The sequence below is a fragment of the Bison bison genome, unplaced genomic scaffold, assembly GCF_000754665.1.
Source record: "Bison bison bison isolate TAMUID 2011002044 unplaced genomic scaffold, Bison_UMD1.0 scf7180017864309, whole genome shotgun sequence".
Taxonomy (NCBI): Eukaryota; Metazoa; Chordata; class Mammalia; order Artiodactyla; family Bovidae; genus Bison; species Bison bison.
The window spans coordinates 6,289,552-6,307,152 of NW_011494881.1; the positions used below are offsets into that span (position 1 = coordinate 6,289,552).

General features: G+C 39.0%; 1 protein-coding gene and 1 pseudogene across 5 annotated transcripts in view; one reads left to right on the forward strand and one right to left on the reverse strand.

Moving 5' to 3' along the window:
* ASCC1 (activating signal cointegrator 1 complex subunit 1) overlaps window positions 1–17,601 on the reverse strand; it is a 138,521-nt gene that overhangs the window by 95,016 nt on the left and 25,904 nt on the right. For 2 of the 4 annotated variants that reach the window (XM_010852254.1, XM_010852255.1), the window contains exons 2-5: window positions 15,831–15,966; window positions 14,835–14,934; window positions 10,764–10,861; window positions 5,404–5,582 (exon numbers count right to left, since the gene is read on the reverse strand). In XM_010852254.1, coding sequence (XP_010850556.1) covers window positions 5,404–5,582; window positions 10,764–10,861; window positions 14,835–14,934; window positions 15,831–15,966 — 513 coding nt within the window. Of the gene's footprint in view, window positions 1–5,403; window positions 5,583–10,763; window positions 10,862–14,834; window positions 14,935–15,830; window positions 15,967–17,455; window position 17,601 lie in introns of those variants that run through there. The other 2 variants (XM_010852253.1, XM_010852256.1) reach the window with 2 other exon arrangements.
* On the forward strand, window positions 3,052–4,303 carry LOC104997484 (annotated as a pseudogene). Its single transcript, XR_826331.1, has one exon. The product of XR_826331.1 is annotated as a voltage-dependent anion-selective channel protein 3 pseudogene (transcript).

Genomic DNA, 17,601 nt, shown 5'->3' on the forward strand with positions numbered 1-17,601 from the left:
GGACTGCAAGGAGATCCAACCAGTCCATTCTAAAGGAGATCAGTACTGGGTGTTCTTTGGAAGGAATGATGCTAAAGCTGAAACTCCAACACTTAGGCCACCTCATGCGAAGAGCTGACTCACTGGAAAAGACCCTGATGCTGGGAAAGATTGGGGGCAGGAGGAGAAGGGGACAACAGAGGATTAGATGGCTGGATGGCATCACCGAATCGATGGACATGAGTTTGAGTGAACTCTGGGAGTTAGTGATGGACAGGGAGGCCTGGCGTGCTGTGATTCATGGGGTCGCAAAGAGTCGGTCACGACTGAGCAACTGAACTGAACTGAACCCATGTATTCCAATTCTAAGAATTTATCCGAAAATGTACCCCAAAGAAACTGTCAGCCAAAAACAGAAAGATGTATTTACAAAAATGTTCATTATAGCATTATTTAATATAAATAGTTTCCTTTAGTGGTCCATCGCAGGGGATTGATGAAATAAGTTAGGGTACATACACAGACTAGGATCTTTACAGCACCTAAAGGCACCAGTTAGATTTATATATATTGACCCAAAACATGTTGTTAAATCAAAAAGATAGGGAGGTCCATGGTTGCCTAGTGGCTAGGATTCCGGACTCTCACTGCTATGGCCCTGGTTCCATCCCTGGTCAAGGAAAGTGAGATACCAAAAGCCATGTACAGCCAAAAAAAAAAACAAACCCAAAAAGGTAATTAGAAAACAGTGTGTTTAACAATTTAAATAAATATACATAATACATACATATGTAAATTTTTTTAAATGTATGAGCCAACTGTATACCAAGAGAGGTCATCTCTTTCTTATAAGGAAGAAAATGCTAAGACCACTCCTATTTTAGAGATGAAGAAATTCTCATCAGAGATGTCAGATAAGTGTCAGAGGAGTCAAAATAAGACTGAGAGCCACACGGTCTTTCAGGAAACCACTGATATCTCAATGAACAGGTATACATTCTTCAAAGTCACCAGAAAGGAACTCTCCTCAGTCGGAAAAATAAAAGAGTACCAGTGGAAAATGCCTGCATGGTTTTATGGTCATCTGCTTATCAGTCTAAATTCAGTAAAACTTTCTTCAGTAATAGGTAGATAATGGTTCCTTATTTACTGTTTTATGCTGTGCTTACTTCCCTGCTGTTATCAAGATCTGATTTAAAAGCAGGAAGATGACATGTCAGTGTGGAGTCTCCCTGAGAGCAGGAAGGAAGTACTTGGGACTGATTAAGGCCAGCATGATACACATAGTGGCCAATCTCATTCCAGCTGAGTTAAAGTAATCATTCCAATATTTATTCCTTTTCAGCCCATGCCAGGAAACGAAAGAAAAGTGAAAAACATTCACACATATAGAGAGAGAGAGAGAAAGAAAAAGGCCAATTTATTACAATCTGCTTGTCACATACCAGGTATTTGTAATATTTCAAAAAATAAATAATCATTGAGCTTCAATAAGTGGTGTTTACAAGGTAAAACAATTCCAAAACTTACCAGCACGACCCCCACAAAATTTATCCAAACTGTACTGAAACATCAATATTCCTGATCTTCTCCTACCCTACCCTCCACTCCCACTGAGAATAAATCCTCTTGCTATGAAATTTTAAGGGGAAAAAAGATACTCTGGTGGTTGACTAATGACAATTAGTAATATTCTGACGGCTTTCTAATCATATATATGTATGCATGGATACACACATATGTATAGTATTTGAGTACTGAACTTATAGATGTACCTTTGTTCAAGCACACAAATGCTAAGAAACTTTGAGATTATACGGTTCTGTACTGTCTGCTCACATCTGCCCAGTCTCTATGTTCTTATCATATTAAATAATCAAGTTGATGAACTGTCACGCCCGTCCCACAAAAGTACTTGTATTCTAATACTTCTATATCTGGATACCTATATCTCACTCTATCCTAATACCTAAGACCCAGCTCGAGCAATATGGACAAGATGAAAAAAGGAAAGGAAAAAGAAGAAAGGATCTTACAAAAATGTTCACCAAATCATTTTCTCTGACCTTGCCCACAACTATCAAATAGAGGGCTTAACTACTCTGAATACTCCAAGTAATACTTTTAACCTAACCAGTCATAAAAATATCAGGAATAGCAGTTACCTTTTATCAAATGTTTCTTTTGTATCCAGCACCATGCTGAGTACTATATGTCATCTCATCTAATCCTTCCTACAACTCTCCAAAGCAGGCTGTAAAAATCTGGAGAGGTTCACTTGTTCAAGTCTATACAGATTGAAGAACCCAGAATCAGATGTAGGTCCATCTGTTTCAAGAACGAAAAAAAATCCTAACCACTATTCTATTTTATCCACATGCTTTTATTCCTCTCTTTACTACAAGATTGAGAAAACACAGTATGGACACCCATATGCAAAAAAATGAACCTCGACCTAAACCTTACAACTTAAACAAATACAAAAATTATCTAGATCACAGATCTAAGTGTAAAAAAGCAAAGCCATAAAAATTCTAAGAGAAAACCTTTGTGACTTGGGGCTATGCAAAAAGTTCTTAGACATGACATTAAAAGTTCAATCCATAAAAGAAAAATTAATAAATTGGACTTCATCAAAATTTAAAACTTTTGCTCTATAAAAGTCACTGATAAGAGGATGAAGAGATAAGCTACAGCCTGGGAAAAAATACTTGGAAATCACATATCTTTGAAAGGACTTGTATGTGTAACATTTACAAAAGAACTCTCAAAACTCAGCAGTAAGAAAACAGTTTTAAGTTGTGCATAAGAAGTGAACATGGGCTTCCCTTGTGATTAAGAATCCACCTTGCCTGGTCCAGGAAGATCCCACAGCTACTGAGTCCATGCGCTGCAACTTCTGAAGCCCACACACCTCGAGCTTGTGCTCCACAAGAGAAGCCACGACAATGAGAAGCCCACACACTGCAACGAAGGGCGGCCCCTGCTCACCACAACCAGAGAAAGCCTACATGAGCAACGAAGACCCACCACAATCAAAAACAAATAAAAATACAAATCTTAAAAAAAAAAGTCAACACCTCTCCAAAGCAGATATAAGAATGGTTAAAAAACACACAATAAAAAGATGTTCAACACCATTAGCCATTAAAGAAATGCAAATTAAAACCACCATAACATCTCACTACACACCACACTCATTAGAATGGCTAAAATGAAACTGCCAACACCACCAAATACTGGTAAGTATGCAGAACAGCTGGAATTCTCTTATGCTGCTGATGGGAGTGTAAGGTAATAAAGGCACTCTGAAAAACAGTTTGGTAGTTTCTTATGAAGTTAAAAATACACCTAGCGCAGGTGCTGCGAGCATGGTCCGGAGAAGACCTTCAGCGGTGCCCTGGCGGAGTGGACAGGCCCCTCCTGGTGGAGCGGACGGGCCCTCCGGTTGGAAATATGTGTAACACGCCGACTTACTGTGACCTAGGAAAGGCTGCCAAAGATGTCTTCAACAAAGGATATGGATTTGGCATGGTCAAAATAGATATGAGAACCAAGTCATGTAGTGGAATGGAATTTTCTACTTCTGGTCATGCTTACACTGATACAGGGAAAGCATCAGGCAACCTAGAGACCAAATACAAGATCTGTAACTATGGACTGACCTTCACCCAGAAGTGGAACACAGACAATACTCTTGGGACAGAAATCTCTTGGGAGAATAAGTTGGCCGAAGGGTTGAAACTGACTCAATATCGTATTTGTACTGAACACAGGAAAAGAATGGGGAATTGAAGGCTTCATATTAACGGGATTGTTTCAGTCTTGGCAGTAATGTTGATAAAGATTTTTCAGGACCAACCATCTATGGCTGGGCTGTTTTGGCCTTTGAAGGTTGGCCTGAGTTTTGACACAGCCAAATCCAAACTGTCACAGAATAATTTCGCCATGGCTTACAAGGCCGCAGACTTCCATCTGCACACTCAGGTGAATGACAGCACTGAGTTTGGAGGGTTGATCTACCAGAAAGTGAATGAGAAGATTGAAATGTCGATAAACCCCGAGTGGACAGCCGGCAGTAACAACACCCGCCTAGGCATCGCTGCTAAGTACAAGCTGGACTGCAGAACTTCTCTCTCTGCTAAAGTAAACAATGCCAGCCTGACTGGACTAGGTTACACTCAGACCCTTCGACCAGGAGTGAAACTGACTCTGTCAGCTCTAATCGATGGAAAGAACTTCAATGCAGGAGGGCACAAGGTTGGTCTGGGATTTGAACTAGAAGCTTAATGTGGTTTTGAATAAAGCATCAGCTTTGTCCCTGGAGGTGAAGAGAAATGAACCCACTATATTTTGGCCTTAAAATTCTTCTGTGAAATTCAAAAGTGTGAACGTTTTATTCTTCCAAAGAATTGTACTCCTCCCCACACTGAAACTTAGATACTGAGTCCATCCTAAGGGAGGTGCTTGAAGGCATGCCCGGAAGTGGTCACGTACTTGCCCTGTTTCAGTTCAGTTCCACAGTGTTATTTTCAAAGTGTTCCTCAGCGACAGTGTAGTGTCATGTTCAAAGGAGATGACCTGACCCTCCAGTTGTCCATCACGTCCTGCATGTCCCACACCACTTTTTCATGACCTTGCAATATATTGGTCTCTGTATGGTAGTAGAATCTTTGGTTTTGCATCAGAGTAAAATAAAATAAACCCATCACATTTGGAACATTAAAAAAAAAAAAATACCTACCATAGATCCCAGCAATCCCACTCCTGGGTACTTAAGGAAATGAAAACTATGTTCACATAAAAAGCTTTACACAAATGTTTATAGTAGTTCTACTTATAATTACCAAAAACTGGAAACAAATTAATGAAAGAGGATAATCTACTGAAACAGACCACTCAGCCATTACACTGAGTGAAAAAAAAACACAATCTCACATATAGTACATTCTCAGGAAAACATATAGTATATATTCAGGAAAGACAATGCTAATAGTAACCAAGAAGGGATCAGTGATTCCCAAGGTTTGGGGTGAGGAAGAGGTGACTCCAAGAGACCACGTGAGGGAGTTTTTGGGGGGAGTGCAGCTGTTTTGTATCCTGATTGTGGTTAAGTGGCTACAGGAATCTATACATGTGCTAAAATGAATAAAAATACACCCACAAGGTGCAGAATGGTAGGTACATTAGGATGATCCTTTTGTGTCATCATTTAGAGGATATTTCTGTAATACATGGAAACTTATGTGCTGATACAACTGTAGGTATTTTTTTTCAGTTCGGAATTAAAAGAAACCATCAGAAATGGTTCCCTTTTTCAGTGGGAGAAGAGATGTGTATCTTTCTACTGTTTGAATTACGAGCCATTTTTGTACTCTTCCTTATACTTTTTCAACTTTTAATTTTGTTCTATTTGTTGCTTACCATGGAGCACTTCTCCAGTACTTCCTCCTGGAATTTCAGAAATCGTTCCTGAACTTCAGCTTCATTGAGGAAAAAGGCAAGGAAGTGAGTGAAGGGCTGCTTTCTTCTAAAAGTGAGCAGAAGAACATCAATCCGAGTTCGGGCTGAAACTACACCACTTCGATGCTGACCAGTGATTACTGTAAGCAAAAAAAAAAAAAAGATTTAACACGCTCAAGGACCATCAGTTGGTTGTAAAATAGGTGACCTCTTAAAACTGTCATCTCTGGGGAACAAAACTGTCATGAATGTGTACATAATTCTGAACAGCAGACAGTATCAAGGGTAAGAAAGCTGTTAATGAATCCAGTCTAAGCAGAATGAGGTTTAAACAGAGTAACCTTAAGACCGTCTGATGAAGTAAGAAAATGAATTCAAAAGCTACAAAGCTATCCCTCATACCTTGCTAGTATGAATGTAAAATGGTGCAGCTGATATGTAGAAGTCTGGCAGTTCCATGAAAAATTAAACAGAGAAATATCACATGACCCAGGAATTCCACTCCTAGGTAGAAACTCAAAGGAAGTACAGGCAAGTATTCAAAAACAAAAACAAAAACTTGTACAAATGTTCATAACAGCTTTATTCACAACAGCCAACAGGTGGAAAAACACAAATGTTCTTTAACCAATAAATGAACAAATAAACCGTGGTATTAGGTATTATCATACACTGAAATACTACTTGGCAAAAACAAAAAAGGAGTGAAGTAATCATACATGCAAAAACATGGATGAATCTTGAAAACAGTATGCTAAGTTAAAGATGCCAGACACAAAAGACCACATGTTGCATGTTTCTGTGTATAGGAACTATCTAAACAGGCAAATTCAGAGACAGAAAGCAGATTAGTGGTGACAAAGATCTGGGGAGTAGTGAGGAATGGCGAGTGACTGGTTAATGGGTATGAAGTTTCCTTTTTGGCTGACAAATGTTTTGGAACTAGACAGTGGCTGTCAAGCAACTGTAAATGTTTCCTACTCCAGGGCATCTTTCCCACCCAGGAATCGAACTTGAGTCTCCTGCATTGCAGGCAGATTCTTTACAGTCTGAGCTACCAGGGAAGCCTGTAAATGTACTAATAACGCCACTCGATTCAACACTTTAAGGTGGTCTAAATGGTAAATTTATGTTGTGTATATTCTACCATTTTAAAAAAAAGAACAATGTATTACACAGAAATTCAAACAATAAAAATTAAGAACAAAAAAAGTGGAGTTTTCTGTTATGTGAATTTACCTCAATTTTAAAAAATACTGTGGCAAAATTTTTAGCAATTTGCTATAGTAAAAGAGCAAAACGGAGTCTACTACAATATATACGATCCTACCCTAACTGTATGAAAAATACAAGGTTAAGTAAAAATGTTTATCTATATCTGCATTGTATGTATGGATATCAAATTTCCACACCTTAGTGTAACTTGGTCTTCTCTGATCTGGGCTGTCTTTATATATAAATGAAAATAAGAGGAAAAACCACAAAACCTTACACTACAATCTGTAAAGAAAAAAAAAATCATTTAAGGATTACATAACCTCTGTTTAATAGAGATTAAACCTCTAGGTTCCAGAACTGGCAGTGCTTGGTTCAAAACAGAAGCTAAGGACAGACGCAGAAGACAGGAACAGCGACCAAAACTGCCACCTCAATGGAGGACTTATTAAAGAGGCAAGGACAGACTCCGAATATGATGTGAGATACTGAAGTATTAACTTCAATAGTAGCAACATCTGCTATGTACTTTCAAAACCACAAAGCTTGCTCCTTCCAAGCAACTGCAGAAGTTGCTTGGAATGGAACAAATAATTCCATTTATTTGTCCTAATACTTCCCATTAAAGCATTTGAAATTTTCTACAAGAACAGCCTATTTTTTTAAATGAAAATGAAATTGTCATATCCATTTTGTTGTAAAGAAACAAGATGGAAATTTCTGGGAAAAGAAGTAAATTATGAATGAACTGGGATTCCAATGATAAAAGAATCTGCCTGCCACAGCTGGAGACTAAGGAGACACTGGTTTCATCCCTGAGTCGGGAAGATTCCCTGGAGGAGGAAATGGCTACCCACTCCAGTATTCTTGCCTGGAGAAACCCATGGACAGAGGAGCCTGGCAAGCTACATTTCATAGGGTCACAAAGAGTCGAACACAACTAAGCAACTGAGCACTCACTCACGCACATGTGAATGAATGAACAGAAAGCCTAAAACCTGTTTGCCTAAATAGAAAATTGACATAAGTCATAACCAAAAAATGTAAGAGAGCTTCCCAAATGCCACTAGTGCTAAAGAACCCACCTGTCAATGCGGGAGATGTAAGAGACTCAGGTTCAACCCCTGGGTCAGGAAGACCCCTGGAGGAGGGCATGGCAACCCACCCCAGTTATTTTTGCCTAGAGGATCCCATGGACAAAGGAAAGGAGCCTGGCCAGCTACAGTCCATGGGGTCGCAAGGAGTCAGACGTAATTGAAGCGACTTGGCAAGCACGCACAAAAAAATTAAGAAGTAGAGATACGGTATTTTTTTGATGATATAATTGTATTTTCAGTAGAACACTTTGAGAATCCAAAAGATTCAAATGCCCGGTGAAGGGAAGTGTCCAAGCAGGCATTCAAATAATGTGCCATAGAAAGACTGACAAAGGAGGACTCAATGGTAAACTGGAACAATGTTAAAGTAGAAACTATAACTATCTCTGTACAAGGAAAAAAATATGGTAAGAGACTAAAAGAAAAAGGTATGCAGGGGAAGGAAGCTTAAAACTCCTACTATATCTATCCTTTTGCACTAAGAAGGTAGTTTGGCAGAGAATAAGACTAGTAAGATGTTTTCATTTTTTTAACACAGAAAACTGCTAAGGGCATGTCAAAGGTGCTCAGACTTATTTCCAGAAAAAGATTCAAAGTTGAGCAAACAATGACTACAGAGCAAATATGATGAGGTTAGAAATATTCTAAAACTACAAATATCTGAGCGGGTCAGAATTTACTTGACATGGGTCTAAGGACTACAACAAGAGATACAGAGGAAGAAAACAAGGGCACTAATGTGGAACTTTATAAAAACCAACTGCATAACTAAAATGACAAAATAATTTTAAAAGCCTGGAGAATCCCATGGACAGAGGAGCCTGGCCAAATACAGTCCACGGGGTCGCAAAGAATCGGATACAGCTAAAACACGCACAAAAAAATCATTCTTATATCCCACTGCCTGAGGCTTCAAAACAGACTAGACCAAATTCTTATCTAGAGGACAAATTAGTGAAGTCGTTCAGTGTCTGACTCTTAGCGACCCCATGGACAGTAGCCTACCAGGCTCTGCCATCCATGGGATTTTCCAGGCAAGAATACTGGAGTGGGCTGCCATTTCCTTCTCCAGGGGATCTTCCCAACCCAGGGATCGAACCTGGGTCTCCTACACTGCAGACAGACGCTTTACCATCTGAGCCACCAGGGAAGCAAATTGAAACCTACCAGATCATTTTCTTCTCTAGTTTCTCTAATTTAGGAGAGGCAAAACAACTAATTACAGCATATACCATATCAATGCAACTGCAGTTTTGATTTCACATCAGAACCCAATTTACTGTAACCAGTAAATTCAATTTTTTTATATACTTTACTTCCCTACAAGACTAATAAGCCAGTTTATCCTCTTGCTTTTCAATTAAATTAGTTCCACTAAAATTCTTACTTTTAACAATTAAACACCCTTATTATTCACACTGAAATATTTTGGCTTTCAAGTCAATAACCTGTCTAACCTTTTCTGGATAAGTTTTGGAATGACTCCAGTATCTTAAAATGGCTAAGGTCTTCACATTTATTGCCTGTTATAATTTTTACCAAAATAAAAATTATTAGCCATCTGTTACTATACTCATAGAAAAAAATGGGGAACAGATTCAACTGTTAGCAACAATTATGGCTGAAGTTCATAACATAAAAGACTTTCCTTTATACTTTACATATAATTTCTACAAGCTTTTCTTTTTGAAAGCATGTATTAATTTTTAAATCAGAAAAAGAGAAATAAGCTTTAATGCAATTAATAAAATTACTTCAGTATTTGTAGCCTGAACTTTAACACTTAGGGAAAAACACAAGCTTTTTTTTTTAAAACAGTAATTCTAATGAACTAAATATCTATTTTAATGGGAGTCCTTCAAAAATGTCATTAAAGTTCTGAAGTTAAGAGTTTACTCATGGGGACTTCCCTGGTTCAGTGGTTAAGACGCCACCCTCCCAATGCAGGGGCTGCCAGTTCAATCCCTGGTCAGGGAATGAAGATCCCACATGCTACGTGGCCAAAAAACAAAAAAGAGTTTACTCGTTACCAAGGGGCTAGGGAAAACTCCAGCACTTCACTGTCCAAAATAGGAGCCCACGTGCAGCTAGTTAAATTAAAAGATAAATGAATTAAAATTAAATAGAATTTAAAATTCAGTTCCTCAGTCACATTAGCCACATTTCAAGTACTCACACGAGTGGCTAGTGGCTCTTTGGATACTGCAAATATACAATATACTCACCATCATGGAAAGTTCTTCTGGACAGCCACTCTAAAGTCAACTGCTACTTATCTGCCACAGTGATTATTTTTACATAGAACAAAATAAGAAGAGTACTTATAATTCTTTTCTCCTAAGACTTAATACAATCCATGAATGTTTATGGAAAATGGATTATTGGAGGCTGCTGCACTTACTTGAGGCTGAAAAATTCCTACTGTTTTAAAAATTGTCCCTTCAGTACCCCTCACTCAAAGTCACTTTACAACACAAGTCTGTGCACCTGGTTCACATTGATGCTTTAGTACAGAACTTTCTGACATGGTTTCTATTGCTAAACTACTTTTCCTCACCTGAACACTTACTTGAATCAGGTTGTTGTTTTAATTATTATTCTTACAATTTCCTTCCTAGTCTACAAAGCAAGATACAAACAAGATAACTAATAGGGAAAGGGCTGAACCTCATTTCAAATTTGCTGATCTCACTTTTTCCCTCTAATTCTAACCTGAAATAATTCACAAACTCCATTTCAAGCTACTGAAGCATACAAGAAATCGCCTAGTCCACAACAAAATCTGGAAGCTTTATTCCATCAGTGTGTAGTAAAGTATCAAATTAAGGCCCAGGTACTCAAATCAAGATAAGGCTGTGTAAGTACATCTTTCCTCATCTGAGAGACTGATACTGATATAAAAAGGACAATAGCTACAGAACCACACAAAAAATATAATCATCAAACTCAGTTGGGTCACAGTATTCCATACACATACAAAAGTGACTGCAAACATATATAGAGTCTCACCAATTTCTCCTTCTTGTCCAGGCTTAGGAATGCTAATAGAAGTTTTGGTCTCCACTTCTAGTTTCTTTCTAGTGTCCCCTCTCTTTCCAACAATATGCCTATAATATAGAGAAAGTTAATTAATGTAAGTCAAAATATACCCGAATAAAGAACTCCATCATATTTAAATCATATGTGGCCAGAGATACTCCCTCATAGAAGAGTGCTTCAGTAAAAACTCAGTATTTGTAGAGGAAATTACAAGTCATATAGCTTTATAGAACGTGTTGCATTATATTCACTGACAAAACGATGTCCTACAGCCAATTCAATGCATAGAAAGAATAATTATACCCAATGCCTGTTTGCTTCTCAAAACTAGATTCAAAATCTGGGTCTGCAGTTCAGTGAAAGAAAAGCTAGCATAGTCTCATTGGACACTTGAATGGGTCTACAGTTTGAAGGGGGAAAATCTTGCCCTCTTAGAGAGCAAATTAACTACATTTTGAATTCATCCTAAGGGAATTATCCTTCATTCATTAAATAATGGTAAAGAGCTTAGCAAAGAGCAGGGTCCACCAACCAAGATGCAAGCACAGAAAGAGGTAACCCTCAGACTGAATTCAAACACATAGACATGTGTTGTTTGGGAAATTTCACCTAAAAAATATAGACTTCTAAGTTCTTTCAAAAAATTAGGAGATCTGTCTACTCAATGGCAAAAACAGGCTGGAACATGAGCTCATTTCTGAAAATGGAATATGAATTCATCATAATCCCTGCCACTTCCTACTGTCTTTTATTGACTCCAATCATCTATTGGCTCACATTACTTACTTAAGCCTCCTAGTATAAATAATTCTGACCATCCAAAGCTATCTTCTGGAACCCATAGTAATTAGATGTATCAAGGCAAATGAGACTACTGGATCCCAGGAGAAAAGTTTCAGAGTCTAAATAAAGCACTAAGAGACCATCACAGGACCATAAAGTTAAGAGAAAAAACTTCCTCATCAACAGTATTTTGACTTCGATGATTTCAATTACAGTACACTACAGCATTGGTGGTGAGCTTCCCTGGTGGCTCGGAGGTTAAAGCGTCTGCCTCCAATGCGGGAGACCTGGGTTCAATCCCTGGGTCGGGGAGATCCCCTGGAGAAGGAAATGGTAACCCACTCCAGTATTCTTGCCTGGAGAATCCCATGGACGGAGAAGCCTGGTAGGCTACAGTCCACGGGGTCGCAAAGAGTCGGACACGACTGAGCGACTTCACATTCATTCACAGCACTGGTGACTATGCCTAAAATTCCGTATTTGTTTTTACATGGGATAACCAAGTCTGATTATTTCCTTTAAGATTTATTGTAGTAAGCCGCTTTTTATAAAACAAGATGTTCAGAGGAGGACTGGAACTCCACAGTTTCCATGTAGTTTTTCTCTGTGCTGAGCTAGGGACTATGTAGCACCAACCCCCTCAGCCTTTGTCTTTCCAGATCTTATCAATAAAGGGGTATTTTCAGTCAGGTTCCTATTTGTTAGCACATGGCTAGTGGACAAACCTCTCATAAAGTTGTTGGTTCAAAGTGTTATTAATAGTCTAGGCACCTTAGAAAGGGAAGTGGTTGAGGTTAAAGAGGCTTTAGAAGCAAACAAACCTTGGCCAAGTCATTTAACCACTCTTAGCCTACTACTTCGGAGAAGGCAATGGTACCCCACTACTTCACTTAAAAAAATGGAGTGAATAATACCTAAGTATCATAAGGTTGGTCGTAAGGATTAAATGTGATCATATATAAAAGGACTTCCCAGTGACTGGCACATAGCTCAGTACAGACCATGTCATCCTCATTAAACCCATGATGGCATCCTTCCAGTTAAGAGTACAGACAGACCCAAAAGAGGTTTACACGGAAAGTCTAAAGCATTCACTAAAATAATACAGATAAACAGTGAAAGGATGACTCGTTTATTGTATAAGTAGAAATTCTTGCCAGATCAAGTAGTTCTCAATCTTGGCTACACACTGGAATCACCTGGCTGCTGCTGCTAAGTCGCTTCAGTCGTGTCCGACTCTGTGCGACCCCATAGACGGCAGCCCACAAGGCTCCTCTCTCCATGGGATTCTCCAGGCAAGAACACTGGAGTGGGTTGCCATTTCCTTCTCCAACGCATGAAAGTGAAAGTGAAGTCGCTCAGTTGTGTCCAATTCTTCACGACCCCATGGACTGTAGCTTACCAGAGATTCAGACTCAACTGGTCTGGGGTACACCTAGGTATTGGGAGTTTTTAAAACTCCCCAGGTGATTCTAATTGTACCTGAAGTTGAGAGCCACAGTATTAGACCTCGTCTGTGGACATGTGCACCACTATTAGACTTAGATTATAAGTTAGTTTGGTCAACTAATTTCTTCCTTGGACCAAATAAGCTTACATAAATGATTCTTAAGAAAGAAATCTTCCATGTAGGTCAATCATTTGTCAATAAGACTGAGAGGAAGGAAGAGAGGAAGAGAAGGAAGGAAGAAGAAAGGAAAAAAGAAAGAAGTCTTCCTAGTAAATATTGTCTATTAATTAGGATTTAGCAGAACCAATACTTAATGTAACATGCAAGTCATCTGGAACAAAATGAGTATTTAGAATATATAAAATTCAAAAGGTCATATGGTTAGAATCAGACATTTAAGGAATCTTTACATACCTTAGCAGTAACAAATATATACATTAAGGAAGACATGTTGCATTGATTTTTACAAGGAATCTGAGTCACAGCTTTCTAAAATCACATTTCTTATTAGAAAATGTGCCTGAAACCTGAGAGGAAAGTGAGCTGTCAGGATTCGCATTTGGTTTCTCATTTGGTCCCATTCCAAGAGAGAAATGTCATCCTCATTAGGTGTTTCAGAAAATTCTCAAGTTGAAAAACATGCAACTATTTGCCTCTTGGAACTTAAAGGTGTATGATTCTGTATTTGTAGACCTTCTCTCATAGAGAAGTATAGACAGACTTTATTCATCTGGTACAACACAGAAATACAATCTATGACTTCCTAGACCATCCTATCTTCAGAGGTGCAAGCCCAAAAGAAGCCAGCCAGCTACAAGAGCTAACAATATTAGTGGTTAATAAGAGACAGAATATGATCAACACGAAGGCAAGCAGGCACAGACTGAAATGATCACAAAGCTTCCAAGCAATTTAAAACTAAAGATGATTCTGGAAAAAGCATTTTAGTCTTTGACAAGAACTGGAGGACAACAGAACAGACACATTCCTGCCTTCAAGTAGTTTCCAGTCTAGGGGAAGAAACATCAACTAGCTGACAAATAAATATAAACATGAGGCTTGAGAAATGCTATAAAGGAAAAGTAGTGGTGTAATGAAAACATATACTACAGTAATCAATGTGGCGGGTGGGGATGCCGGTGTCAAAACAAGCTTCCCTAAGGAAGGAGAATATATTAATAACTAGGTAATGTAAGGAAAGGGAACAGCATATGCCAAAGCTAGAAGGTAGGAAGGAACCCAGAACATTTGAGGAACTGAAGAAAACCAGTTAAACTTAAGTGCAAAGCCAGGGAAAGAGTGGTGTGAGCTGAAACTGAAAAATGCAGGGCTGGCTAAGTCACGTTCAAGATTTTGGCCACTGCTCTAATGGAATAAAATTCCATCTTCCATGGAAGAATGTTAATGGATTTCAAGCAAAGTTAATAAAATAATCAGGTTTTCCTTTTAAAAAGATTATTCCACCCTCAATGTGAAGAACTGATTGGAAGAGAGCAACAATCAATGTGGAGAGACCAGTAAGTAGGCTATTTGAAATAATCCACAGAAGAGGTAGCAGAATGGCTATAAAGAAAAAGTAAGTGGTGGATTCAAAAGATACTTAAGAGGCAAAAATCAACAGGCTTTGCTGATGTATATGGAACGATGAAACTGATCTGCAATTAGTCTTTAGAAATTCTAGGATGTTAAACACTAAACCATTTTGTCACTAGTAAGTACTATAATAAGTGTGGAAAAGAGAAGCAGCAGCTTCCTTCTAAGTTTCCTGGAAGTGCCTCCCCATGAAGCTGCCAAGGGGCATCACTCACTTGTAGAGTAGGCTGGGGGCCTTCACGGTACATCGGAAACCTTGTGGGGTCTGCACCACCTCGTAGGTTTCACAGGGCTCTTCTGCACACTCCACGAGGCCTGCACAGAAACCATAACACCTCACTCAGTTGCTCTGTGGACAACAGTCTTTCTTCTCCTCAGCTGTCCAACTATTCTTAAGGTTTAAAGAAAAGCAACACACACACAAAAAGAACAGCCATACACGTTACACTGCAGAACACTGCTCCAACATTCCTCCTCACCTGCTCTTAGACAAACAAATAAAGAATAAAAACACATGACTATTTTAAATCTTCCAATCCTGGAACCTTGGAAAAGGAGTATCTACATACCACTATTTAATTGTTTTCTCCCAGAAATAAATCTTTTGTACTATTTTACGAAGACATAATTCACATAAAATTCATCCTCTTAAAATGTACAACTCAGTGGTTTTTAGTATTAGGACGCAAAATCACCTCAGTGAATGAGGTAGGCAGGAGTGAGACAAAGAGAAAACAGGAGGCTGAAATAAAAGAGCTCAAGGCCCCAGGGCTAAAGGGAAACAGCCACGTCGGTTGTGTATTTGAAACTGCCTGTATATGACTGCAGAGAAGAAAAGAAAAATTATGACACAACAATAACAGTTAATATCGGGCATATGTTCATTTATTTCAACAATTTATAAAAACTAGTTCATAGCTTTACAGATAAAAGAACTTAATTTTACCACAGATAATTGTTAATATTAATAGCTAACTAAAATTACCCCTTATTACATTTAAGCCTCTGCACAAAGATGACACAACTTAACTTATGAACTGAGAATACCTCATCAAACTAAATTACCAGCCCACTCAGAATCAACAAGGGAGCTATGAGGGGCCAAACAAGTCAAATTTCAGTGCTCACACAGAAACACTGAAACAAAGAATTGCTTCTACAATACGGATAACATTGTACTTCTAATCTGACCAAAGAGCAACTAAGATTACCTTGGTAATAGTCATCATCTTCTTCTTCATGTTGATAAGTCTGTTCTTGGATGGGATTCTTCCTATAAACCCGTCCACCAATTTTTATAAGCTGTGGACGCAGAACTTCCATGATTATGTGGATCTTTATACAGGCCTACAAGGACAGAATTGGGCATCAGTTCATAGTACACCCTAAGCAAAAGCATTACTGTTTCCACTAGATTTCCCCTATCTAGAAGCTGTTTTATTAAGTCAACTGCTGCATTTTCCACTACACTATTCCACTCCTGGCACACTCAAGACAGTAATTTGCAATCTATTCAGCATTCCTCAAAAAAAGTGATTACAAAATACTGAGCCTGTCCATGACTTCGGAAGAGAGACTAGAGGTTCTTCATTACTTTAACCTAAAGGGAGTAAAGGAGAAGACAATGGCACCCCACTCCAGTACTCTTGCCTGGAAAATCCCATGGATGGAGGAGCCTGGTAGGCTGCAGTCCATGGGGTTGCTAAGAGCCGGACGCGACTGAGCGACTTCCCTTTCACTTTTCACTTTCATGCACTGGAGAAGGAAATGGCAACCCACTCCAGTGTTCTTGCCTGGAGAATCCCAAGGATGGGGGCGCCTGGTGGGCTCCCATCTACAGGGTCCAACAGACTGAAGCGACTTAGCAGGAGCAGCAGCAGCAGCAAAGGGAGTAAAATTCAACCTCTGTGCTTATCTGAACATTTGTGAAGCGTCTCACGCTCTTACCCAGTATGACAGTTAAGACAATTAGGGATGTTTAATACATTTATCCTCAAGGGGAGGACAAAAAAATCCTTAACTACTTTTACAAGTGCTAGAAATACATACTCAACAATTAGATCCAGTTGCCTATTAAAACAAAGTTAAAATATAACTTAACCAACATGGTTCTGCAAACTAACACATTGCTAAGGGAAGGGATTCAATTTCTGTAGGTCACTGCCAAAAACTGTACATCACTCAGGAGAAACCAAGTTTCTAGTCACCACTTAATGAATTAACAATTTAGGAAACAAAGCTTCTTAGGTTAACTCTGGTTATGTTTAACCAAGGTTCCTACCACATATAGTACATGGTCTTGAAACCCAAAATAACCTAAGCAGTCCCCCTCCGAAAAGATCAATCCTTACTAAACACACTAATGCTCAATCCAACCTCAGGAAGTAAATCGCTTTCATTGGTAATTTGCTTACAGAATCAATGAGTTAGTTTCGTGTTGTGAGAAACAATAATATATAAAGTAAACAGACTTGAACATCGAAAGAGGAGGCATAACTAGCAATACTTTAATGACATTACACCCTAATACTCAATTTCCCAGGACCTTTCAAAGAAAAAAAAAACGCTCGCCACAAAAGTAGAAGTCAATGTCAAGGTAGGTCCTCAAACTGAGCTCTGGAATAGAGGGTTGTCTCAGAGATAGCAAACCCTCCATTTGCCTTTCCTATAAGGCCCTGGGCTGCAAGACTGCTCAGGAGGAAGGATGGGGGAATAGCCAATTTAATCCTGCTCCGTGGTGGTTTGGAGAGACAGAAAGGAAAGCAGAAGGCCTACAAAGTCGGGAAGGAAGATGAAACCCTGAATCATAAAAGCGAGCAAAAATCAACCCCAGTACGTCAAAGCAAGTGAAGAGAGGACTTCGCGGTGGTAGGAAAACCGCTGTAGTGAGAGCAGACCAAGGATCCAGAAGGTGTCTCTCCCAGAACCGGGTCTCCGCGGCTCTCCGCCCCGGCCACGCCCACCATTGCACTGGCACGCGCA